This window comes from Pseudorca crassidens, chromosome 19 (assembly GCF_039906515.1).
Source record: "Pseudorca crassidens isolate mPseCra1 chromosome 19, mPseCra1.hap1, whole genome shotgun sequence".
In the NCBI taxonomy this organism is placed as follows: domain Eukaryota; kingdom Metazoa; phylum Chordata; class Mammalia; order Artiodactyla; family Delphinidae; genus Pseudorca; species Pseudorca crassidens.
In genome coordinates, this window is record NC_090314.1 from 42,143,952 (window position 1) to 42,171,177 (window position 27,226).

Genomic DNA, 27,226 nt, shown 5'->3' on the forward strand with positions numbered 1-27,226 from the left:
TTGCAGATTTTGCCTCAGGCAACTAAATTTATTAGCAAGAAAAAATTTTTGTCAGCCCAGCGCTGACCAACAAAGTACATTGTTAATAAAGGATAACAAATCTGTCACTTAATTCAAAAACATACCTCAAGCAGTTACAACTAAAAATAAAGTTGGATTTTTGTTTAATTTAAAAGCCTCAAAAATAACAAGCAATATGTTTTTAAACATGTAGTAGACACAATTGTCTATTATACAATATACACTGTACACAAGTAGGGCTTGGGCTGGTTGGGGTGGGTGAGATGAGGGGGAGGGATGAGGTTCAGGATGGGAAGGTGTTTTACCTGAATCCAGATTCGAGTTGAAATGCTGTGTCGTTTAGAAAAGAGAATTACTAGAGTGAGAAAAAAATTCATATGCTCATCATTGCCCCCCAAAAACCCTAAACTAAAAGCAGGCATGGGGGAGGTGAGTAACAAGAACAGGAAGAAGGGAGCAATTAAATAAAACTTCTTTAAAGCACACACAATACACAGTGTTCATCATCGGAAGTAGAGTATAAGGCAACGTTCCCCATAGAAAAAGAGGGGAATCAGGGAGTCCGTGGGTAGCTTTACTTTTTAAATAGAAAGTTGGAATGTGCTGGAGGAGAGCTGGGGTGGGGCAGGGGAATGTGGAGTGGAGGCGGCCTCTGGAGCCTCTCCGGAGGTGGAGCTGGATGCCAGTGGTGCCCTGCGTGCAGGGCCCCAGGGCACCCGCAGTGGCTGAGGGGGCCAGGGAGGTGCAGGAGAGGGAGGGGCATGGCACGATGCGACTCCGGCAGTGTTTGGGGGAGGGGGGGCTCACTTTGCTCCTCGATGGAGTGAAATTCACGTTTTTCCTTTGGAAATAAGGGTTCCCACTCGTCCTGGTTTAGAACGTCTCATTGGGCACGGCCACTGTCCACGGTCTGGGCAGGCCGGGAGCTTGTGGTGAGAGGGGAGGGCCAGGGAGGAGCCAAGGGGCTTCAGAAGGAGGTGAGTATGGGGGCGGTAGAGTCCCTTCCTGTGGGGACAGTCGCAGAACAGGAGGGACGGGAGAGGGCGGGCCCAGGGCAGCCGTGGGCCTTCTTTCCTCCGGGGGCCCAGGCAGGACACAGGCAGGGGTCTGCAATCTGCGAGGCCTCCCGCCTCAGTTGGCCTTACAAGTTCTTCGTGACCAGGTGGGTCTTGTAATGCTTGGTGAGGTGGTCACTCCTCATGAAGCGCTTCTGACACTGGGCACACTCGAAGCGTTTGTCCCCTGGGAAGAGGAGATGCCCGTCACTCACAGTGCCATGCCCCGGAAAAGGAGGCACACACGTGAGGTGTGAGGGGCACCTGTGAAGCCGTGTCACTGGCCTACCTGCTGCTCACACAGTGCTCCCCGTGATCCACTGATGGGAACCTTTGTCAGTCCTCATCCCCTCCCCGCCATCACCCTCCAGTCTACTTTGTTTCCATTCCTTGTGCTGTGCCAAACGCTATACTTGTGCACCTGCACCCAGGATGCTTCCCATGTAGCCTGTCACCTACTTTCTTCTGATCTTCGTCCCTCTGACTAAACCCGGCTCAAAGTCCGCCCCCTCACAGGGAAACCCCACTCCCCTCTGACCTGCCAGACTGAGCCGCACACCCGGGCTGGCTCTGCTGCTGTTCTATTTACTCTTGCAGCCTGCAGAGGGTGGGCGTGACCTGCCCCGCCACGCTGGCCAGGAGCCAGAGCTTTGGGCCTCGTGTCCCCAGGCCCAGGACAGGCATCTGCTCACTGGGGGCATCTGCCGGAGCGGCAGTTCTCAAAGCATGTGCTGTGGACCACCGGAGACACCCAGGGCAATCTCGGGTGGCAGATGCATGAACGATTTTCTACTTTATAGTTTTGTATTTGTTTGCCAGTACATTAAAACACTTAGCTATCAACCCAAGCCAGTGATGTGAAAAATAATACTGCACTGGACATAAAAGAGTAAAAATAGTGAAAAAAATAGTAAGTAAAAATAGTGAAGTGATTTAAGGAAAATCATTTGGTAAATAACAGTAGGAAAGGCAATGTGGGATAGTGACTAAGAGCGTGAACTTGGGAGCCAGAGGGCCTGGGTTGAACCAGCTCCACTAGCCACTGGCTGTGTGACCCAGCCCCCGCTCCATGCCTCAGTAAAATGGGCACAATCAAAGTGCCGTCCCCATGGAGTCGTTATGAGGATGACATTAGTTAACGGGTAGAATGTGTAGTACAGTGCCTGCACAAGATGCCACTGACCGTTAAACACATCTGCAGCTTATGGCAGAAGCCATCAAGGCTGTGCCACGCAACTGGCCTCACTTTGGGAAACACTGCAATAAAGGAATGGCTTGCGAGACTTTCCGGGTAGTCCTGCACCCCGAGGAGACAGTCTGTAGCCCTCGCTCAGTGCCGCAGTTCCTTGGCCAGGCCAGGAGTCTCCATGTCGCTGAGGACAATGGAGTGGGGGTGGGGAGAGAGGCAGGGAGCTGAAGTGTGGAGTGGGGGGGCGGGGGGCTGGAGGGCACCGCAGGGGAGGGAGCAGACCTGTGTGGGTGCGGGCGTGCCGCTGGAGCTCGTCACTCCGTGTGAACCTCTTCCCACAGAAGAACCAGTTGCAGACAAAGGGCCGCTCGCCAGTGTGCAAGCGCACGTGAGCCCGCAGCAGGGACGTCTTACGGAAAGTCTTGCCGCAGTCAGGGATGTGGCACACGTGCTTCTTCTTGCCCTGCTCTCCAGACCTGGGAATTGGGTTGAGGGTGGGGTGGAGGGAATGGGAAGCAGAGACAGCGGGGAGGTAGAGAGATGGGGGCGGGACAGGATGGAGAGAGGATGTGGGGTCAGGTCGGAGAGCATGGAGCCGCTACCTGGTCCCCTCTCTGTCTGTGTCCCAGGGAGGGCTTGGGGAACAGGACACACGCCAGGCTGGCCACCTGGCCCGTCTCCTCAAATCACCTCTTGTCCCCATCCTTGCAGTTGGGACACGTGCAGGCCATGCGGCGCCGCTTCTCCCCAGGCTGGGCCTCTCCAGCCAGGGCCTGTTCCATCTGCAGCTGGATCTGGGTGGGGCTCAGCCCACTGATGGTCAGGTTATTCCCAGAAACATTCTGCACTGTCAGCTGCTGCTGCCCTGTGGGGAGGAGTGGAGCAGAGTTCAGGGTGAGGAAGCCCAAAGGGGCAGAAGAGGGAGCCTGACCCCCTTCTTCCTTCCAGCACATAGTAAGGTTGACAGTCATAGCAGCTAGTATTTTTGAGAGCCTGCTATGTGCCAGATACCATTTTAGAGATCTTAAATGTATTAATACACTTAAGTTTCATAACCCCATGAAATAGGTGCTATCATCCCCCTTTTAAAGGTGAAGAAACTGAGGCTCAAGACCACACATGTAGAACTTGTAGAATCTGGATGGGAACCCAGTCAACTTCAGAGTCAATGCCCAGAACCACTATACTACATAGGCCAAATTCACTTCCAGACGTTGCCCACATGGGTCTTGGAGTGTTTTTCCAGAATCTCCTCCAACCTTAGGCCCTTGTGAGACACCAACTCTGCTCCCAGGGAAGTCTCCAGGGATTTTTGTTAACAGAGGGAGAGTCCGTTCTACGGGCTTTGGAACAAGTCAAGCCCTCTAGGACTTGCATAAAGCCATCAAAGCAGGGGGAGTGCCTGTGGGTGAACTTCTCCCAGGCCACTAAACCAAATGCATAAAGTGCTGGAAATTCATTCAAGGAGGAAGGGAGGAGATTCAGAGAGCTCCCACTACCTTGAAAATTGCCCTTCACCCAGCTAAAGAATGCAACGAACCATTTGTGCTAGGTACCTACAATGTTCCTTTGATTATGTGCAAGGCTGCTTTCATACCGTAAATATCACCAAATGTTACCACTGAACTGAGAAGTGCAGCACAAGCCAGTCCAAAGGCTCCCTCCTTTCCTTCCAACCTTAACTCAAGGCTGCCCATGCCTGGGGCCAGGGGCCTTCCCTCACCGCCAGTATTGGTGATGGTGACAGGCACACCCTGGACCTGGACACCGTTGATGTTGATGGTCTGCATGGCCTGGGCTGCCGCTGCCAGCTGGGCTGCGTTCAGGCTGATGATGCTCCCGGCAGGGGCGATCTTTGGCAGGGGACGCTCTTTCCGGAGAATCGCAGCCGAGTGCTTTTTGCTGGTCCCGCTCAGATGAGCAGCACGGGATGGAGGGCTGCTACAAGTGGTGGTGGAGGTGGTCGCAGCTGTTGCTGGGGGGCCATCCTGGACAAGGACCGTCTGTACCTCACCAGAAGGTGTACGGATGTAGACCTGGGAGGGGCCAGAGAGAAAAAGTCAATGCCCCCTGAGAGCCCTGGCTCCTGCCCCCACCATTTTTTTGCATTAAAGAATGTTTATATCATCCATTCCCTGGTATAACACTCTTGTCGTGTCCCCTGCATTGGCAGGTGGACTCCCACCCACTGCGCCACCAGGGAAGCCCTCCTGCCCCCTTTCAATGCAGCATCATCTCCCTGCCCAAGGGAGAAGCGGGTGCCTTTTTGTCCACCCAAGTCTTCTCCAACTAGCCCAGGCCTACATTCACCCACTGTTGATGTTCAACAAAAAGGGCTGATGGCATCCCTGTACTAAGCTGACAAATGCCGACTGTTGATTTGAAACAAAACATTTAATTTACTTAGCATGGAAAAATATAATGCCAAATCTCCGAATTGAAGAATGAGATGGCAGGTAAATGATGACCCCACAAAAGATGCGCTGTGAATGCTCATCAAAGAAATGAAAACAGCCTTTAGGAGGCACAATTAGTGGAGAGACTACTGTCTTTCTCCAATTTATACTAACAAAGATGGAACAATAAAACATAATGCTCACTGTTGCTGAGACAGTAGGGAAATAGGCACATGTTCTTACGTCAAGGGGTGTGAAGTGGTCTAGGCTTGCTGGAGGGAAATCTGGGAATATGTGTCCAAAGCCTTTAAAAATATGCATATTAGAGCCTGAGAACGAGAATGAACCGTGTGGTACTGGATGGGGATTAGAGGTATTGATGGAAACTCTTAGGTTTCAATATAAATAGAAAAATATAAATATAAGTGTATGTATATATGTGTGTGCATTTCTGTATCTATCTTGGTGTTACAGATATATGTATAGGTATATTTATATATACTTCTTAACTGTGTCCACTGAGAAAGGCTGAAAGCAGCAAAACTCCAGGACCAATGAGCTCACCTAGCACCCATCTCTTAGCTTCTAAATCCCATGTTCCACTAAAAGAAACCAGGGCTCCTTGAGAAATAGCTGATTCGAGGACTCTGGTCAGCGGAAGTACAAGAAGACCTTGGAACACCTCTTATACCAGAAAGTAAGGAAATGCTCAAAGAATGGTGGTGACATGTGAAAAGAACACAAGAGCCAGCTTGGAGGGGCTCCCACTGGCTAAACATAGGATAATTTGAATATCAAAATAACAATACTAATGGATTATAACTCAGTGAATAAAACAGGAACCTATGAATCCATACTGACATAAATAAACAAATGGAGAAGAAAATGATAGAATTTAAAAAACTGTTATCACATCCTCCAATAAAAGGAACTAGGATTCCTAGGACAAATGGTTGATCCCAGGACTGGGGCTGGGAAAATACAAGGAATGAAGTACTGACACTTGCTACAGCATGGATGAACTCAGAAAACGGTGTACTAAGTGAAAGAAGCTAGCTGCAAAAGATCACCTATGGTAAGATTCCATTTACATGAAATGTCCAGAATAGGCAAATCTATAGAGATAGAAAATGGATTAGGGCTTCCCTAGTGGCGCACTGGTTAAGAATCTGCCTGCTAGTGCAGGAGACACGGGTTCGAGCCCTGGTCCAGGAAGATCCCACATGCCGTGGAGCAACTAAGCCCATGTGCCACCACTGCTGAGCCTGCGCTTTAGAGCGCCACAGCTACGGAGCCCATGTGCCTAGAGCCCATGCTCTGCAACAAGAGAAGCCGTCGCAATGAGAAGCCTGCGCACCGCAATGAAGAGTAGCCCCCGCTCGCTGCAACTAGAGAAAGCCCACGTGCAGCAATGAAGACCCAACACAGCCAAAAATAAAAGTAAATAAATAAATTTATTTTAAAAAGAAAAGAAAAGAAAAGAAAATGGATTAGTGGTTGCCAGGGCTTGGGGCAAGGGGGAAATGAGGAGTGACCACTAAAGGGGTCTTTCTGAGGTGATGAAAATATTCTAAAACTAGATAGTGGTGATGGCTGCATAACTCCATGAGTATACTAAAACCCACCCACTGCGTTGTACACTTTAAAAGGGTAAATTTCACAGTATGCGAATACCTCAATAAAGCTGAAAAGGGGACTTCCCTGGTGACACAGTGGTTAAGAATGCGCCTGCCAAGGCAGGGCACACGGGTTAGACCCCTGGTCCAGGAAGATCCCACAAACCGTGGAGCAACTAAACCTGTGTGCCACAACTACTGAGCCCGCGTGCCACAACTACTGAAGCCCGCACACCTAGAGCCCATGCTCCAAAACAAGAGAAGCCACCGCAATGAGAAGCACGTGCGCTGCAACGAAGAGTAGCCCCTGCTCTCATCAACTAGAGAAAGCCCGTGTGCAGCAACGAAGACCCAATGCAGCCAAAAATAAATAAATAAAATTTAAATAAATTTATTTTTAAAAAAAGCTGATAAGAAAAAAAAAAAGACTGGGAGTATGTCACACAGATGCAAGAGCCAACTAGAAAGAGCTCCAAATGGCCAGAGTTGAAACAATGTGAGCAACAAAATAAATAACGCAGTATTGGATTGTACTCCAAAGTATAAAATAAATATACATGAGTCTCTACTGACATAAATACATGATCGAATAAAAAAATAAATGGTGGGACCTCCCTGGTGGCGCAGTGGTTAAGAATCCGCCTGCCAAGGCAGGGGACACGGGTTCAAGCCCTGGTCTGGGAAGATCCCACGTGCCATGGAGCAACTAAGCCCGTGCGCCACAACTCCTGAGCCTGCGCTCTAGAGCCCACGAGCCACAACTACTGAGCCCACATGCTGCAACTACTAAAGCCCGCATGCCTAGAGCCCGTGCTCTGCAACGAGAAGCCCGCATACCGCAATGAAGAGTAGCCCCTGCTCGCCGCAACCAGAGAAAGCCTGTGCACAGCAACGAAGACCCAACACAGCCAAAAATAAATAAATAAATAAATTTATATAAATAAATGAATAAATGGAAAAGAGACAAATCTTCCTTATAGAAGAATTCCAAATAATATTATATAGATACCTTCCCTTCCAGGATGTAGAGCTTAATTCTCACCCCCACTCTCACCCCTGACGATGGGAGACTTAGCAACTTACTTCCAAAGAATTGAGAAAGGGAAAAGTAGCAGCTTTGATGAATGAAGAAACCTGGCAGACACCACCTTAACCAAGTGATAATGGTTAACATCAGGGATGTTACATCATCAGAGATGTTGTATGGACATCATGTACCCCACATATAATGTGATGAAAAGAGGCGTTTCACCTCCGTGGTATTCTTTCCAAAAACCTATAATCCAGCCTGGGGGATATTCTATAGGATACCTGACCAATGTGCCTCTAGTCTGTCAAGATCATGGAAAACAAAGACTAAGAAGCTATCCAACCAGAGGGGCCTGGGGAGACATGCCCACAGTGCAATGTGGTATTTGGACGGGATCCTGGAGCAGAAAGAGGACATAACTGATTAACTGATTGGATGGTGACATCCAATCAAGTCTGGAGTTTAGTGAACAGTAACATGCTAATGTCAGTTTCTTAGTTTTGACACGTGTACCCTGGTATGTAAGATGTTTAACAAGGTGGTGGTGGGGGACCAGGTGAGAGGTATAAGACACTCTGTACTACCTTTGCAACCTTTCTGTAAATGTAACTTTTTTGGCCGCACAGCAAGGCATGTTGGATCTTAGTTCACTAACCAGGGATCAAAACCAGGCCCCCTGTGGTGGAAGCGCAGCGTCTTAACCACTGGACCGCCAGGGAAGTCCCATGATAAGAGATTTTTTAAAATTAACTTTTTATTTTAGAATAAGTTACAGGAATTCCCTGGTGGTCCAGTGGTTAAGACTCTGTGCTTCCACTGCAAGGGGCTGGGGTTCGATCCCTGGTCGGGGAACTAAGATCCAACATGCCTTGCAGTCTGGCCAAAAAAAAAAAAATCTCTAACACAGTGAAAGCTACTAAAATAAGCAGGCGAAAGTCTAATAAGGAATGAGATATTTACACAGAAAGTATCTCCTTACAAAATACTAATCCATTACAAAGAGAAAAAAAGTAACTTTAAGGTTCAGAAACCCGCTAAATATCACTTTAATCATCACCAGTACTGAGACAGATCGAAACCATGCACCTCCTTTTGGGATGCAGTGAGAACACAGCATCACTTCTTTGATATTTCTGCAAAAAAAAGTGTACAACTTGCATCTATCCAGGAGGGAACATCACACAAACCTAAACTGAGGAACACTCTACAAAGTAACTGTCCTTTTAAAGTGTCATGGTCATGAACATCAAGTAAAGACTGAGGAACTATTCCAGGTCAAAACAGACTAAGACGACATGACAATTAAATGGAATGTGTGATACTGGATGAGATCCTTTTGCCACAAAGGAATCATTGCGGCAAGTGATGAGCAACCTGAATGGGGTCTCTGTATTAGACGTCAGTGTGTTTCCTTGCTAACTGCCTATGTCTGAAGGTTGTGCTGTTGTCCTCCTTGCGTATAAGAATTACACACTTTCTATAAAACATTTGGAAGTAACAGAGGCATGGTGGCAAGTTACACTCAAATGATACAGGGGGAAAAGTCACTTGTTTAAAAAAAAATTCTACTGTGATTTTGATTGGGGTTATTTTTGATCCTTGGGTTATTTAGGACTGTGGTTCTCAGTTAAAAGCAAACAAACAAACCTCATGCTATCTCTTAATAAATACACATCTCATCCTCAATTTTCTGGTATGTGCCCCTTTTGCAAATCATTGCTATTTTCTGCATATCTGAAGTTTCTGTTACTAGAACATTTTCTTTCCCACAATGTAGAGCAGAGGTCAACACACTTTATCTGTAAAGGGCAGAGAGTAAATATTTTAGGCTATGCAGGTCATGAGGTCTCTGCTTTGTGGTGCAAAAGCCGCACAAATGGGCATGCCTGTGTTCCAATTACACTTTATTTACAAAAACAGATAGATGGGCCAGATTTGACCTCAGGGCTGAGGATTGCCAATTTCTTTGATACAGGGTATAATACATTTTTTAAAACGTGCATATCCTTTGACCCACTTTTAGGAATTTATTTAGCGATAAGATTAGAAACAGCCTAAATCTACCGTTGGGTAACAGAAAGCACCTCCAGATACCAGAAAACTATGTCATCATCACAAAGTAATGCAGTAGCTAAATCCTTCTGCATACGTATGCCTTTTTCCTTAGGAAGACCTAGTTTTAAGCCCTGCCTCCATCAGTCTCCAGACACAGGACCTCAGGGAAGGGAGGGGAGGCACTGCAGAGAGGAGTTAGCGGGTATCCCTCAGTTCTTCACCTTTAAGGTAGGTCTGATAAGGGAGCCTCACACGTGTTGTAACAAATTACACGATTCATAGAAAACCCCTTGGCAGTATGCAATATGCCAGAAAGGAGGAGGCACTTGAGGGCAGGCCTCAGATTTCCTGTGCATCCGTTACGTCCGCAGCTCAAACTTAAGGGCACTTCTCCACCTGGGAGACTACACAACTCCCTACTTCCGTCACTCACTCTGACGCCTCGGTTCTCTCTACAGACAGCTGGATTGTAAATTCCTCCATGGCAGGAGCTGGTTTTTATATTTAAAAAAATCCTTGTACAATTTTAAGTGTAGCCCCTGCCATACACAAGAGCCAGGGTGGGCCAGGGTGGAGTAAGGACAAAAGCGTAGGTCAGAAATCTAGTTGAATCCTGGCTCTTTTGTCATTTGGGCTCCATGAGAGCTGGATACTGGGTAACTTCTCTGAGTTCCAGGTTCTCCATCTTCAACATGGGCCTAATCTCTGGCATTTACTAGGCTTACACAAAGCATAAAACCTGCCCTGCACAGCCAAATAAATTTTAGTATTACAGCACCTTAATGAACGCCAAAAATAAGCTCCTGTTCAAGTTAGCATCCCAGAAGAATCTATCCTAAATGTCCCTGCTATGAAGCTAGGGTGCTTCTTCCTAATTTTTTTTTTTTTTTGTCATTAACAATGATCAGCATTTTTCTCATTGGTTTTCTTACTTTACATCAAATTCTATGGTTCTGACTAGAATTTTTTCATTCTTGCTATCATTCGGAGTATGTAATTCTAGAATAAAAAAATAAACTTTATTATTAAAAAGTATGTATCTGCCTGCTACTCATCCCCCTGCCAAAAGACTCTCATAAAGAAAGTTTCCAAAATATAGGTACATAGGCATGTCGCATCTGATTTCTAAAGATAAGCAGTACGTGGCCCTATGAACTGGCAGAAATGGTCACTTATTACCCACCCCAAACAGTACTGACTCCCAACACTCAGGTCAGATCAGGAGATGCATCAGCATCATCTAGGAAAGCAAGCCAATGGGGGTGGAGCATCAGCCGTTTAGAGCTGAGGAGGAGAGGGAGGCGCGTGCAGAGGGTGTGCGTGGTACCTGAGTAGGCGACGGCTCAGCAGCCTGGATCTGAAAGTTCTGGGAGGGCTTCTGGGGGACGGTGGGGAGTGTGGCGGATGCCGCCTGCACCACCCGCAGGGCCTGCTGGGGGATCTGCACTACCTGCTGCTGCTCGGCCTTGGGGGGCACCACCTGGACCTGCTGGACCACAGCGGGCTGGCCCCCACCAGGGCTCTGAACGATGAGCAGGTTGTTTCCTGCCTGGATGATGTTGTCCGCCGTGGTCTCAATCAGCACCGTCTCCACCTGTTCGGTCACGGCCACGGGGGGCTGGGAGGCAGGAAGACTCTTCTTCCTGGCTTTCTTGTTAGTCTTAGACAACGGGGCTGGGGGGCTCTCCGTGAGGAGCTGAGCGGGGGCCCCGGTGTCGCTGGTGTTCACGAGGTTGTTGACAGGCAGAGTAAGTGTCACATTGCCCCCTCCACCTGTCAGCTTCACCACATTGGCCGCGCTCTGCACCGGAGTGGTGGTCGTACTCGACTTCTGGACAGGGGCCGGCTTGATGGGGACAGGCTTGTGACTGGATGGTGAGGGGGTGATGATGGCTTGGTTGGTGCCAGGGATGATCTGGATCTGGTTGGTGAGATTGGGCTGTACCTGGATGGTCTGAGAATTGCTTGCCTGAATCTGAGGGACCGTCTGGTACTGGATACTGGCATTCGATCGGGTCCCTTTGTTGATCATGGTTGGGTTCTGGATAGCGAACACCAGCTGCCCACCAGGATAGGACGCGCTCAGCTGTGACCCCTGAATCTGAAGTATGTTTCCTTTGGAGGACAAGATTCCAAAGCTATTCTTGCCGGGACTGAGAGGGAGAGGGGCAGGTTTGATAGGGACGAGTTTCCGAGGTGCGGGTTGCGGGGGAGCAGGAGGCGTCACTGCAGCTTCAACAGCTGGAGGGCCAATTTTGCTACATGTTGCAGCAAGCAGGGCTAAGGGAGATGGCTGCGAGTCCTGCAAGACACCACGTGGAGAAAAGGAGTGAGACAGGAGGCCTGCTGCCCAGCCGCCCCACCCTTTAAGATCCTCTCCTCTTCGCAGGCCACCGGCGGGCAGGGAGCCAGCATCCTCTCCGGACAGTGGCCCATCTCCCCTTCCCCACTGGTTTCTCCATTGAGAAATTAAGGGAGAAAGGGTGAGAAATGTCTTTCTCAGGAAGGAACTCCCCAGAAGCACCCCTTGACAGGGTGAACTAACAGCATGGGCTGACCGCTTACTCCCTACTGGTCTATTAGTGTCTAATGAGGACACGGAATCACCCTCGGCTTACAGATGGAGCTCCGTTAGCGCACCTTACTGAGTCATCAAGTGAGGAAGGACTGAGGAAGGGAGGGAGGGAAAAAGAAAGGGAGGGGGACAGGAGGAATAAACCCTTTGGAAGAGTGTTTTCCAGTGCTTGGGACATGACTTTTTTGATCAAGGAGGGCTGTTCTTTTGAAGCTACAAGGAAAGAGCCTCCAGGGTGCGGGGACACAGTCTCTGTTTTCCTTTTATGGCCAGTGGGGTCTGGAGGAAAGGACTTGAGTTTCATCCTGCTTTTCCCCCTGACTCAACTGTGGCACCTTAGATGAGTGGCCCTAGTTTCTTAGTTCAGAAAAAGTGGAAAACTGAACCCTCTCTGGTCTCATTGCCTCGGGGAGTTATAGTTAGCCAGGGCAGAGCTCAGATGCGGTCTCATGTCAGCTTCAGTGAGTCCTTCCAGGCTGATGCAGCCCCCAACCCTCAGAGCCCACTGCTCACTCGCCTGGGTGGTGGAGGCGGCAGGCTGCAGGTAGTCACTGGGACTGACAGCGGCAGTGGCAGCCATGCTGGTCTGTGGATCTGTTGGAAGAAAAGAGATAGAGTAATACCCGTGATGCCCGAAAAGAACCCAAGTCCCCTTGCCTCAGATTTTCTTTTTGCCTCTATTTGGGCTGCCTCCCCATGAGAGGTTAATGACCTTTCCCCACACTTCCCCACTCAAGGTTAGCAGCCCTACAACTCTTCCAGTAGATGACCTTCTCCCTTTCTCAGACTCAACCATCTGAGGCTGTGAGGATAGCGGGTCCTGCCTCTATCGGACCGTCTCCTCCAACCATCATAAAGTCTAGGATAACGTGAAGATACCGAGATTATAATAACACTGGCTTCAGTAACTACGCTGTGCCACCTAATGGAGCCCTCTCTGCTGGGTACTGCTGACTCTCCCCAGCTAGACTGGAACCCCTATACGGTGGGCAGGGGAAGCCCCCAGCTAATCCTGTGGCTCTGACCCAGGCTTCCTGCTCACTCCTCCCGTAGCCAGATGCCAAGCCAGCCTGGGAAAGAAGCATCTCCGGGCCAGGATGCCTGTCGAGGAGGACACACCCACTCCATGCAAAAGTGTTGACCGCTTTGTGCTCAGCTTTCGCCACACAAGCACAATGGCCCAGGTATAGATTATACATAGCACACAGGGAATTACTTTAAATGAATTTACAGTTTTACATAGGACAACAGGCATGGCCCCATAGGTATCACCGAGATTAGGAGAGCTAATAAATGAATATAATGAGAATGAAAATATAATAAATCCTATTTTTCCTTAAATGTGTATATATTTCTACATATGAATATAGCAGGAAAAAGTCTAAAAACAAAAAGGGGCTAAAATGTTAAAAGCCATTATCTCCTGGTGGTAGGTTTTTTCTTCACTTAAAGAATTTTTCCCTCTGTTTTTCTGTATTTTCTCATTTTCCCCACAACGAATACACTCTACTATACTTGTTTTAAATAAAGGAAAATAAAGAACGTTGAGGAAGTAATGAAAGGAATCTCTACTCTGAACTTAAGTCTGATCTAAGAGAAATACAAATAAAATGGAAATCAGGAGAATTTGGGGGGAAAGGATCTAAGCCATCTTATAATTTATAAATCACTAAGGAAAAGAACACCAGGCAGACAGCCGGACTTGTATCTTAGACCTTTGGAAAGTAGGTTTCAGGAGGTACCGAAACAAGAAGGGTATTACTCAGAGACTGGAAGAGGCAGAACGACTCAGGCATAGAGCCCCTGCTGGGCATCTGGCAGGAAGAAGACAGAGGTCAGGAAGAAGGCGGAACCACTCACGTTTCAGCTGCCTCTGGCTTCTCTCTTTGGGGGAGTGACTCTTAAATGGGAAAGGTAAAGAAAAGGTAAAGCGGGAACTGCAGCCCAGGACAGGTAAGTACAGTAGGCTCATCAAAGCCTTAAATGGTTTCCAGGCCCTAAGGCCACATGAACTGCACTCCAGAGTAGGGAGACACTTTGCAGGCACACCTGCAAGCTGTTTGAGGAGCCAGAGGAGAGCTCTGGGCAAAATCGTACATGTGGATCCTGAAATATTACAGACACTGATCCTTAGCAAAATCCTAGAACAAATGACTGAACAGCAACTACAATTACTGAGGTAAGGAAGCAGTGATCACAAAGAATAAGCTGGGGTTGCCAAAAACAAGTCATGCTGAACAAACCTGTTTCTTTTTTGGGGGTTTTGGTTGGCTACATCAAGAGAATGGTATACACTGTGTACTTTATAACAACAAGGCATCTGACTGAAATGTTCATAGTATTCTTAGGAACGAGAAGGAAAAGAACTGCAGGCAGGATGATAGTCTGGTTTGGGGGCTAAGCTGAACGTGCCTCCACCTAAGTGCTGAGACCCAGGCCATCCTGAGCAGTTTGCTGCTATGGTGTCAACCAGGGTCTCAAACTACGGGTGCACGCCAGGACCAGGATATGCAGGCTTCTCCTCGGAGGTTCGTGCTTTCTCTAACAGAATGTTTTATTCTTGTGTTTTCACCGTGATGATCATCTTTTAAAAATGAACATGTACTACAGATCGCTGGGTGATTGCTGCTTAACCAAGATTTGCACATTTCTGGGCCTGTGTGTGTGTTTACAACTGTACTGGTACCAAGTGGCACCACTCTAACTACATGGGCTAATTAAGACAACTCAATTCTGCACATGTAATTCATGATACATCTGTGCAAAGTGAGGAATGACAGCTCTTCAGAAGCCTGGAAAGACCATGCTGCTGGGCACTAGACACTGCAGGGTGGGCATGCGGAACTCAAGGAGCCCGGATGTCAAGTCTGTGCTGCGCTTACGCTGACAGCAGCAATTTGGGCTCAGTCAACTGTTTTCCTCCCAAAATGATGTTGTTGATTTGAGTTTTATTGGCTTTTCTGTAGTTATTTAATTAAATTTTACAGGAACTAGATCTATGAGTTGATAAACAGATTTATGTGCATACATAATTAAGGCTGCAGCCTTATAATGAAAACAATCTAAGTTGACTGAAAAACATTTTCCCTTTAGAGCAGTGTTCAAACTATTTAGACCATGAACCACAGTCATAAAAACAATTTACATCAAGACCCAGTGTACGCATATGCACCCCCACACACACGTCCCTGTCCTGTGCTGATGTAATAAGAATTTCCTGAAACAAAATTTGCCCTTGCTACATGTCATGGGCTTTGGTATTTTTCTACTCTATTTCATTTTTTAAAATGCCAGTTGTGACTCACTAAATTGGTTTTGCGCCCTACAGGCTAGAAAACACGGCTTCAAAGCAGTCTCTCCACCACCCAAGTTTGGGAAACCATGCAAAAGACCTAGAAGGCAAATTAACTTTATGGACGTCACAAAACTGAGGACTGTGAACACAATGGGTGTCTGTATTAGGGTTCAAAGAGATCTTAAAAAACTGGTATGTGCAGTGCTTAACAGCATGAGGCTCCAGACCGAAATGAGAATGCAGACTGTGGGATCGCTGGGGCATTCCTCTCCCAGCCTCAGTGCACCGTCTGTAAAACAGAGGTAATGTCACCCTTACAGGATTCTAGGAGGCGTCAGTAATATGAAAAACACTGAGCACACAGGGGGTTATCAATAAATGGTGGTTTAAACTTTGAAGCTGAGTGAACACTGCACTTGGGTTAAGCAAAAAAAAAGAAAAAAAATCATGCATATAGGAGAGGAAGATAGAGCTTAATAGCGGTTCTCATGAGAAAAAGCCCCAGTGGTTTTGACTCAAAGTTAAATGGGAAGCAGTTAGAATCTAGATGTGGTGGCCGAAAAAGCTCCTGCAATCTTGGACTGAATTTCCAAAAGTTCAATCATAGAAGAAAATAATAGTCCTCATCTGCTCTGCACTCGGGCCCCATCTGGAGTGTCAGGTTCCGTCCTGAGGGACATTTTGAAAGGGGGATTTTCAAATGGAGCTCGTTCAGAGGAGGGCAGCCATGGTGGTGACCAGGACACCAGAGGAGCGATACCCACCAGGGTGTTTATTCCATACATACATTCAATGGGTAGACTTTGGGGTGGAAATTTCGGTTTATTAGAGGGGACAACTTTCAAAAGATGGAATCAGTTGCCTCCTGAGGTAATGTTCTCCCTTCTCTGAAATCATTTAGCCAGAGACAGGATGTGTGTCTCTGTCAGAGATGGGATGTCTAGATGGGGTGGGAACTTGGACTAAATGATCTTGTTTGAGAATTTAAACTTGTTTATAATCCTCCAACCGTGTTGCCGATAAAAACACAAGATGAGTTAGCTGCCGGCAGGGCTGGGAAGGGAAGGCAGGGCCTCTCCCAAGAGGTTCCCCTGGGCTTAGGTTCACTTAGCTAAAAATGGTGAATGACTCTCCCTCAGACATCCCCTGTTATGAAACTGAAGGACACTAGAACAGGACAGAGCACAAACAAAATGAAAACTGGCCCAGTGCTTATTCACCTCCCTTTCCCATCTCCCTCTCTCGCCCTGCAGTCATTATCACCCTGGACTCAAACTGTCTGGAGACTGGGCTGGGCTAAGAGGCTCTTCAGTTAATAAGTTACAGCAGGGACTTCCCTGGTGGCACAGTGGTTAAGAATCCACCTGCCAATGCAGGGGACACGGGTTCGAGCCCTGGCCTGGGAAGATCCCACATGCCTCGGAGCAACTAAGCCCGTGCACCACAACTACTGAGCCTGTGCTCTAGAGCCTGCGAGCCACAACTACTGAGCCCACGTGCTGGAACTACTGAAGCCCGCGTGCCGAGAGCCCGTGCTCCGCAACGAGAAGCCACGACAATGAGAAGTCTGCACACCGCAACGAGGAATAGCCCCCACTCACCGCAACTAGAGAAAGCCCATGCAAAGCAATGAAGACCCAACGCAGCCAAAAATCAATCAATCAATAAATAAAATTAAAAAAATAAATAAACTTTGTAAAAAAAAAAAAAGTTACAGCAGAGTCTTGACGCCCTTGCAGACTGTGGGCACTCCACCCACACCATCTTGGTTGGTTTCATTTGCCTTCCCCGCTGGCCCCTGAAATACTCCAGATCTCAAACCAGTGGTTTTAAGTATCTCTCCTAGAGTCACTCAGAGTTTTGTGGCCCCTGGGCTGTGGACCTGGGCGACTAATCTCCCTGCCACTGCAGAATTATATCCTGGGATTACCCATGAAAGGGAAAAGCAGCATTTCCAATTGGTGTTTGGAAATGAACAGTGGTTAAGAAGTAGCATAGATGCCTAACTGCAGGACTATATTCAAAGGTACTTTAGAACCTCGTTTATTTGGAGCCTTATATTTAAAATGTATAATTTGGACATAAATTGGGCTTAGCTTTTCCTTCATACTATTCAAAGTGAGGCTAAATAGTGTATGAAGCCTGCAAAGGGACTCTAAGGCATAGTTAGGGAACTGTTTTATACCACTGCCACTGTTTCAATGGTACCATTTGCTTTTAACAGCAGTTTATATCTGCTCACTGAAACCTACATTTAGCAAGGTTGGTGAGTGGGGTTATTGCATATTCTTGGAAGAAAAGGCTGCATTTCCTTCAGAGTGCTATCATTCAGACTTTCATTAATTTGGGTTGGCTAAAACCTTCTCAACAGTCCTCTGGCTCGTGAAGTTTTACGGTGATTTACTACACAAGCAATAGTTAGCTCTCTTAGGCTGCAAGGAAAATTTCCAAGGCTATCAAACACGGCTTCCAGACAGGGGTTGGGGGGTGTCCAGTGCCTGACAGGACCACACCTGACTTTCCTTTTCCCCATGCTGGAAGCCAATTTAATTCCAAAACCAGGGGAAAAGCATCCCCTGAGTGTCCCGGCTTTTGAGGTACATACAGATCGTTCATCTCCACCTCCGTCCCTCCAGCTACAGCTTCCTCCCTTCTCAGCCAAACTTAGTGGAAAAGCTGCCAGCACTTTGCTACCCCCTCCTCTCTCACTTGGACTTTCACCCCAGCTCTCTACTGACACTGCACTTGCCCAGGTCACGAGGGACCTCCTCATTGTTAAATCCAACTGACCCCCTTCAGCAGTTTCTGACCCGTTGACGATTCCCTCCTCTTTGAAATCCTCATGGACTTTCTCCTACCTCTCCGGCCAACTCTTCCCTTTGTGGGCTCCTCTTCCTTTTGCCACCCCTGCAATATGGATGTTCCTCAACATCATCTTTCTCACCCAACACCCATTCCATGAGTGACTGCCCACTCACATGGATTCAGGTACCTTCCACAGGCTGATGACTCCCAGGTCTATGAACTGCCTACATCTGCCCTCTGAGTGGCGGACCAGTACATCCAGCCCTCTGTGGGCCTTCCACTTGGGCTGGCCACAGAACTTCCAACACTGAGCTGTCACCTTTGCCCATTCTCTCCCCAGCTTTCTCACCCCCAGCCACCACGGGCCTCCTTCCAGATCCTTGAAGAGCCTCCATCTCTGCCGCTGCCCTTTCCTTGCTTAGAGCTCTCTTCTCTCTTCACTAGCTAATACCCACCTACTCACCCTTCAGGTCTCAGGCAGGTTTTTTTTTCCCCCCAAGAGCCCACTATGTAATGTAACAGGTATGTCATTTCCTCAGAGAGGCCTTCCAGGACCCCTGAGATGAGGTTAACTCCTCTGGTAACTCACCACCCGTTAAATAATCATGGGCTTAATGTCTCTCTTCCACACTCATGGAAGGGTGGCCCAGGTCTGTCTTCACCGCTGAACTGCTACATCAAACCTAACACAGCACAGCGACACTTCAGTGCCTGCAGGCTGAATGAATGATGAATATTTTTGGTTAAACCAGCCTCTCAATCACAAGGAAACCTGAACGCCATCCTCATCACCGTTCAGTCTTCAAGTCCTCCTGGGTCCACCTCCTAAATACAAACCTCTCTCCATCTGCATTATGCTGGCGTTAACCACCTTCGGCCCAAAGTCTTCAAAATGGCCTCCCAGCCTCTGGCCTAGCCACCTCTAATCCAGCCTCCACCAACTGGTCTGAAGACTCTTTTAAAATGTAAATCCCACACAGTTACTCCCCAGATTAAATCCTTCAATAGCTTCCAAAGGATTTTAAGATAACCTTATAAAGGTCCAAACAAGCCACCCCCTCCCTCCCTGCACCTCCCCCTCTCCCACTTTATCTCTTGCCCTTCCAACCCTCCGGACAAACACTTCAGTTTTCTCCATTTCTGGAACTACAACGTGTCCTCTCACTCGGAGCCTAAGCACACTTGCTCCCATTTGTCTGGCCACCTCCGGTCCCTCTTCAGAGCTCATTTATAACTCTCCTGACATCTTCCCTCCTGCTCCCCAAGTCTGGGGCAAGTGCCCCTGCTCTGTGCCAGTGTATATGCCCCACGGCACCCCTCACAGAACTCCCCCCACCCCCCATGACGGAGCAGGGAGTGCAGCTCTGTTCTAGGGCTCTCTCCATAGGCTGACTCAGGGAGCAAGCACCACGTAACAGGAAGAGGCCTCACGTGGGACCCCGGAGCCCTGGCCATCAGACTAGGGGCTGTTCCACTGGTCTTTCACTTGAGAATACTACTCTTGAGACAGGGGCTGAGAGAGAAGGGATCCAAAGAAATACCACAACAGCAGGCTCTGGGAAAGAACTTGGCTCAAACTCCACAGCCAGGCCTGGGGGTACTAGGTTTTTATTGCCTCGTGGGGTCCCACCACCCTGGCTATGGCCATCTTGGCTGTCTGCTATGGTATTTCCCCTGGAGGAATTTCACTCTGTGTAGACAGTTCTCCTGTTGGCTATTTTGGTCAGCTCAGTTGGGCCTGAAGCCAACAAAACCGTTCCTAAGCCCAGTCTTTTCCAGTTGTCTAGCCTGGAAGAATTCAGAGCTGGTGAGGGAAAAGCAAGCCACAGCTGGTTTTAGAGAACAAAGTTGGACCTCAAAGGGAGCTGAGAAATGGGCTTAGAGAATCAGCTTAGCTGGAGAAAGGATCAAGAAAGACTCCAAATTGCTCTAAGCATTTCTGAGAAGCAAATCTCCAACAACTATACTAACCATATAAAGAGCTCCTAACAGTAAAAGGAATTTCATGGACTTTTCATGAAATGAGAACAGTTCTGGGTGTGGCTAATGCCACAGGCTAAAGAATGGAGATCTTGTCTCCACCCAGTTATTGAGCCATCCTGTCTTCCCTGTTCCCAACTTTGACCCCCAGCCTCAGCCCTGATGTGAGTCCACAATTTCATCAAGAAGTTAAAATTCCCTTTATAAGCCAAGATCCATTATTTCTCTCCTTTTCAAGCAAAACTCCTTGCAAGGGTCACCCATACTTGCTGTCCCTCATTTCTCTCCTGCTAGTCTTTCTTGAACCTGTTCCAGCTAGCTTGCCCCCTCCCATCCACACGACAAACACTGCTCCCACGACCAGTGACCTCCACGTTGCCAAGTCCAATGGTTAATTCTTAGACCTCAGCTGGTGTTGATCTGACAGCTGGCCCCTCTTATCTTGAAACACTTTCTTCACTTGGCTTGTAGGGTGGCCTCCTATCTCTCCAGCTGCTTCTTCTAAGACTCCTTTGCTGGGTCCTTGTCTCAAACTCTAAATGGTCGGGCTGCTCCAGGGCTCAGTCTTGGGGCCTATTTTTCTTCTGTCTACACCTGTTTGCTGGGGGATTTCATCTAGTCTCAGAGCTTTAGAAACCAATAATATATACAGGTTCTATATAATGACGACTCCCAAACTTATATCTTCAGACTTGTATATCTTACTGCCTACTGACATCTCCACTTGGAGGTATTAATAAGCAACTCAAATCTACCTAGCCCGAAACAGAGCTCCTGTTATCTCCCTAATTCTGTGCCTTCTTCTGACCTCCCCACGGCAGTGAATAGAACTCCATCCTTTCAGCTGTTCAGCCCTAAAACCTTGGGAGTCATCCTCGACCCTTCTTTTTTCCACTCTACACTTGTCAGTAAACACTTTCGGCTCTACCTTCAAAATATGTTCACAATCTGATTGCTTTCACAACCACTTCTTGTTAACAACCAGGTTCACGTCCCCATCACCTCTCACTTGGATAAGTGCGAAAGCCTCCTAGCTGGGCTTCTGACCTTGTCCCTGCTGGTTTATTCTCAACACGCATCCAGAGATCCATCAGACTTAAATGAAATCATGTTACTCCTCTGCTCAGAGCCCCCAGTACACTCCGTCTCCCAGTCAAAGTCCACACCATGACACATAAGGGGCCCATGTGACCTCTCTGACTTCTCCCCGTCACTCTCCCTCATTCACCGCTTCAGCCACGCTGGTCTCCCTGCTGTTCCTGAACATGCCAGGTATGGCCCCTCTTCAGGGACTTTGTACTTGCTGTTCTCTCTGCTTGAGTTCTCACCACCCCCTCCCCAGACTGAGCCTGGCTCAATCCCTCCTTTCCTTCAGGGTTTTACTCAGACTACCCTCCCGGACCACCCTATGTAAACCGCTCCTCTCACTTCTCCCGTCCTCTATTTGGTTTTTCCCCTTAGCACTTCTCATTGTCTAGTATCTACTAGTTAGCCTTACTGTCTCCCACTAAGATGTAAGCTTCCTAAAGGCAGGGACTTCTCTCTGCCTTACTTAGTGATGCACCCCCCACCCACCCACTCCACAACCTGGCACACAGCAAGTGCCCGATATATGCTTGTTGAGTGCATAAATGAATGAATCCTGGAGGCTGCAGAGCGGGAGAGCCTGAGTAGAATTTAAGAACCAAAGGAGAAAACCTGCAGACTTGCATATCCTGGCACTAGGCTAGGATCCACTCACCAGGTCAACTCTGCCGATCCAGTCCCAGAAGGAACTCAACCTTGCTAGTCACCTCACACGGGGCCAAGAGCCTATGCGTGGACCAGCACGGTCCCGTCTTTCTCCTGGACAGAACTCTCAAAGCACATACCTCATCACCACACACCGGGCACCACATCTCAATGCTTCTTTCAATTAACAAGTACTGGGAAAAAGTTCTTTTCCGAGTGAGTTAAGACAACGTGCGTACCTGCTGTCTGAATACCTCTTATGTGTCTCCACCCTGAATCTCTCTCCTGAAAACGTGACCGTGTCGTTGCTAGTTTGCATCCTATCAGACTGGAAGGGACCCTGGAGAAGTGAGTGGGGACACAGGGCAGCCAGCAGGGGATGGTGAGAACTCATCACTGACAGAAGCAGTCCCAGGAAATGGTACAAAAATACTGGGCCTCAGAACTCTGTCGAAAACAGGAGAAAAAAAAACCAAGACATACTTTTCCCCCCTAAACAATATCATTAGGTACAAACACGTGCTCTCTGCTTTATTTGTGAGTCACTTCACACATTCACCCGGGGCTACGATCGGTTCTGAAATGAGTAGTGACTTCATTTCCCCTGGGACGAGAGGGCTGGCTCACCATTTACTTTTTTGATGGCTGGGAAATGTTTTGGTCTGTTCTGAGGCTAGTCTGAGAAGACTCCCAGTTAGACACTGGCCAGGGGCAGAAATATTCCACATCCAATCACGTGGCCCTGCCTGCTGTCTCTTACTGCCTATTTACACCCTCTGAAAGGCAGCTTTGTGATTCCACCAAGTCCCCTAGGAGAGGTAACAAACACCCCAAAGAGGAAGCTCTGGAGAGACGACATTTGGGAGTGTGGAGGCCAGTGCCTGCTGGTTCCTGCGCCATTTTCACTGCATGGCTGAGACAAAGAGACCACCTAACAGCCTAAATCACGGCACGGGGACAAACACTTCTCAGTGTGGTGGCGCTTCTGGCTAGGGACAGCATGCAGTTCCGATGTTGAAACAAACTATAGCTCGGGGAAATGGCCAAAGGAAGGATTCAAACAGCTGGGTCTGCAAGCACGTTCTTCCTGTGACACAAACAGCCCTGACATCTCAACACTGCTCGGAGCTGCTCACAGAGGGTAAACTGAGAAGCAGCAAAACAGGGCACTTAGCTCTTTATACTCCTCTGCTCCTGAGTGGAGCTCATCTCCCAAGAGCATGCCAGCTTGAAGCCCATCCTGATGAGAAGCAATCCCCTATGCTAGTGGCGGCCTCAGAGCATCGGCAAAGAGCGCGACCTAGACGTGCAGTGAAGTGGTAGCGTCCCTCAGGCTGCCAGTGCTGACTCTGCTTGCTCCTGGGCTCTCTTCTCAGCCTCGAGTGAGGCAGTAGAAAAATCAGTTTTCCATTCTGGAATCCTGTCAACTGGAACAAATCAACCAGTACTACCTGGGAGCATCTCCACAAGGGCAGTCTCTAACCTCCTTCCTACTCAAGCGGACAGTGCCCTTGAGTTAGGAATGCCCCACGTTTTTACCCACTTCATTCATCTTTCCACCCAGCTCCAACAGATAACTGACAGCAAAGTGATACCTCCCCACCCTGAGGTCTCCTAAGAGAATGCTGCTAGCCAAAAACAGATCTGATAACCGAGGAAGTAGCTCTTCAGAGAGAAAGAGACTTTCAACTATGTTCAGAAATATAAAGATCTAAGTGCTGGGCGCTATGAAGGAAGAAATAAAGAGAAAGCTTCTTTCCCTTCCTTCAGCAGAAGGAAGTCACAAGAGGAGTTGCACGTGGATCCAAACAAAAGCAAAGCAAAAGCATCAACAAGTGTATCCACAACGGTGTCCACTTCTCAGCCCATCTTGGCTTCCAGCCCACCATGAAGCCAAGTGTCCTGGCTTAGAGCTTGCTGGGAAGACGTTCACAAACCCAGTTAAGCTGCTCACAGGGACACTCCAGATGTATCACCCAATACACTCACAAGAAAATACTGGAGTTTCTCCAAATAGATTTTGCTCTAAGTCTGCAGCCCACGAGGTTTCAGACCGGACAATGTAATCATTTAAACTCAGAAGTGTTCACATCTCTACATTTTCTGATACTCTACACACCCAGTGTTTCTCTGCATCTTTCATTCTGTGGCTGTTGTTCCATCTCCTCCAAAATAATTCCTAAGTTTTTCAATCTTTGGAAGTAAGGCTTCCAATTTGCGTGTCTACAGAGAAGGGGTAAAGGTAAGTCTTAGAAGAACATGCTACATTTCCATCATATAGATGGGAGTGGGCAAGGTCTAGAAGACTGCTAAACCCAAGCCAATACCAGGGTCTACTGGTTAGCTGCAACAAGCTTAAATGTTTTCAAAAAGGCCCTGGTTGGGCAATACTTGCGTAGAGCAAGCTTGGGAATGATCACATACCTATAGCAAAGAACTGTTTAGGGTACAAGAGACTATGCAACTTCTCTGAAAGGCTGCTATTCATCAACAGAAGAACTAGAAATTTCAAGGCCAAAGATATCAAAATGAACTGTCCTCTCTGCTGTTATGCCATGAGGTTCCTTCCCCCAGGCATTTGCCACAATCTTCTTAAAGCTTCTTCTCTCCTCTGACAAGCCTCCAGAGGCCCAAACTTAATAGAATCTGAGAGAAAAGAGCCTGCCGGTCTATGTGCTGTCAACAGTGAGGCCAAACTCTTCCTCCTTCCTCCTGGAGTCAGTTCTCCCTGCTGAGCAGCCAGGTGACGCTCCAATTATGAACTAACTCTACTTGGGTCTCCTTGGCAAAGAGACTGTGTCTTTAGCAGCCTAGCTCAGGGGGCTCGTAATTATGTCAGACCAGCTTATTTTTTTTTCTTCTCTTTTTTTTTTTTTTGTTGTCATTGCTGCTTTTTTTTTTTTTTTTTTTAGTACGCAGGCCTCTCACTGTTGTGGCCTCTCCCATTGCGGAGCACAGGCTCCGGACGCACAGGCTTAGCAGCCATGGCTCACAGGCCCAGCCGCTCCGCGGTATGTGGGATCTTCCCAGACCGGGGCACGAACCCGTGTCCCCTGCATCGGCAGGCAGACTCTCAACCACTGCGCCACCAGGGAAGCCCTGTTGTTGCTGCTTTTAAACAAAGAGGTTACGCCTCTGTACAACCAAGTGGAAGAACCAGAATTAGAAAACTTACCAATCGCCCCAGCCAATGAGAATCCATTTCCAACAGGTATTAATGCCTGTTAGAAGCCACTGGAACAATGACATCATCAGCCCAATTGATAGGTTGTCTGACAGATTCGCCCCCTTCATCGCACACAAGAATTTAAAACAAAACAAGACACTGCAGTTATATTCATTATTGCAGACACCAGGTTTGTGTTATCAAATCAAAATTACTCCTGTGGTGTGGACTCCACCACCATTCCCTGCAAAGCCTAACTGTGAGCTGGCCAACACCCTAAACTTTCTAGCCCAAAAACTCTTATCCAAAATACCAACTCAACATTTAGCCCTCCACTGTGATACTTAGTGCCTTCTCTGGTACAGCATGCAAGTTTTAGACAGTGCATGCCAGTGTACCTTGCAACAATCATCACCCTTCTATCTGCAACGAAACCCATGTCATGGGGGACCATGGGCCAATTGTTTAAAGCAGAACTCCCTCCCTCCCTTTTTCTAAGAAAACAAATAAGTGAGCAAGAAGTAGCCTCAGAAGAAACAAACTGCGGGAGAATGTGCACTGAGAAAAGCCGGACTGAGTCCCTCTGGATCAAGTTAATTAAGAAACAATTAGACATGACAGTATATTGGAATCAAAACCAAGGAATGAAGTGAGGACGAGTTTCTCAATTGCCCAGAGGAGAAGACGCAGTTCCTTTTCATCTAAAATTAGAAAGCCACCAGGAACATAAGCCAAGAAGCATGGGTAGGAGGCTGAGAACCGTAATGGGGACGAAGGTGGGGTGGAGGAAGAAAGTAAGTATCCATTTTGTTTTATTTCTTCTATCATTCCTTAGGTTTGCTCCTGGCCTTTGGGATTCAGCAGTCCCCTCCCTCCCCCGCCTGGGATGTCTGGTAACAGGCTGGGAACTCTGTCAACAAGTTCTTAAACGTTTCACAATTCTGCAAAGAGCTGGCAGATAATCTAGTTGGAGGTTCAAGGATGCAAGTGAAAATATTAAAAGGAGGTTTCTGCCCACTCCGCAGTCTCAGGCGAGAGGTCATCTGCCTAGGGAGTGCCCTCGTGTCCTGACACCATCTCTCGACTGGGATACATCGCTAACTAGGTTGGCCTCCACACCCAGCAGTGCCCATGTGGTTGGTGCCGTCGGAATTTCAAGCATTCCCCCGCCCCTCTCTGCACACGGGAGAACCTTGAATTGCGGATGGGCACCTAGAGTTAGAGTGCAAGAGGGTCCCCGAACACAGAACAAGCGCACAGGACGTCGACCGCCTCCTCAGAGCAGACCGAGGCAACGTCCCCGGGCCTGGTAGCGCTGACGCGTGTCGGCCACCGGGCGGAGGGGGTGCCAGGCCCGCCCCGGGTGCCCGATCCTCTCGCCAGCCCCCGGAAGCGCCGCCCTCCAGCCCAGCGGGCTCGGAGGGGGCGGGGAGTCGAACGCCCCCTTCCGGGTGCCTCCGCCTGGCTGGCCAGCCCCGCTCCTCCTCCGGGCGGGAATCCTCCCTCCCCGCCCCTCCCGGAGCCGGGCCCCGGCGCCAGGCCCGGCCCCAGGGGGGAACCCCCAGCCCCGGCTCCTCCTCCCTGCGGCTTCTGCCCGTCTTCCCGACTCTTGAGAGCCGGGAAGACCCCGCCGGCAGCGGCCAGGACCCACCGCTCATTACGACATCTTCCTCCCTGGCCTCCGCCGCCTCCGCCGCCACCGAGAGCCTGACACCGCCCGCTTAGCACCCGCCAATCCCGGAGCCCGCCACCGCCCGAGCGACGGCAGCGTTCACCAATAAGAGTTCGGTACATTGGGGACCGACAGCACCACCAACCAATCAAAGAGAGGCACCTAGAGCGACGTTGGTTTGGCCAATAGAACTGTGAAATGTCACTGATGGACGGTAGAGCGCGCCAACCGGAAGCCTACTGAAGAGTGAACGACATGTTCGCCAGCCAACTGGCGGGAGGCAAAGTCCCGCCTACAAGGTAGTTGATGGACAGCAACAGGAAGCTGGATGGGGCGGGGCTTAGCTGAGGAGTGGTTTTGTATTGGTCGTGGTTGACCTTCCACCCACCTCTAACCCAGAAGATGAGTGATAGATCTGCCCTAAAGCCAATCAGAAGTCATCAGGGTGAGGCCGAAAAATGCCCCATAAATAGCATCTACTTTGCGCTTCAATCCAGTGTAGCCCTGGTGTGGCAGGGGCCTTTCGGTCCTCGGTCACTGAGCCCAGTGCCTGTTGAGTGGAAAGCCACCAGTCTTTAATTTAGTCTCTCGCCCTTCATCGCTTCTGGAGAGGGAGGTGAACCTCCGGGCGACTTTGTAC

The 27,226-nt window shown here is 48.7% G+C and overlaps 1 protein-coding gene and 1 long non-coding RNA gene across 4 annotated transcripts; one reads left to right on the plus strand and one right to left on the minus strand.

Moving 5' to 3' along the window:
* Positions 1-26,674, minus strand: SP2 (Sp2 transcription factor). 3 transcript variants are annotated; one of them, XM_067715928.1, is made up of 8 exons: positions 26,566-26,647; positions 24,924-25,036; positions 12,455-12,531; positions 10,690-11,664; positions 3,989-4,301; positions 2,956-3,130; positions 2,548-2,741; positions 1-1,263 (listed from the first exon to the last, which is right to left on the minus strand). In XM_067715928.1, the coding sequence occupies exons 3-8, from the start codon at positions 12,515-12,517 to the stop codon at positions 1,163-1,165; spliced, it is 1,821 nt and encodes a 606-aa protein (XP_067572029.1). In that variant the 5' UTR covers positions 12,518-12,531; positions 24,924-25,036; positions 26,566-26,647; the 3' UTR covers positions 1-1,162. The 3 variants fall into 3 exon arrangements, with proteins under 3 accessions (XP_067572029.1, XP_067572030.1, XP_067572028.1); XM_067715929.1 differs by lacking the exon at positions 24,924-25,036 and having other exon boundaries at positions 10,813-11,664; positions 26,566-26,674; XM_067715927.1 differs by lacking the exon at positions 24,924-25,036 and having other exon boundaries at positions 26,566-26,674.
* Positions 13,415-16,892, plus strand: LOC137212485 (uncharacterized). Its single transcript, XR_010937524.1, has 3 exons — positions 13,415-13,890; positions 15,266-15,534; positions 16,486-16,892. It is a non-coding gene; the product is annotated as an uncharacterized lncRNA (long non-coding RNA).
* Positions 26,675-27,226: the final 552 nt, after the last annotated feature.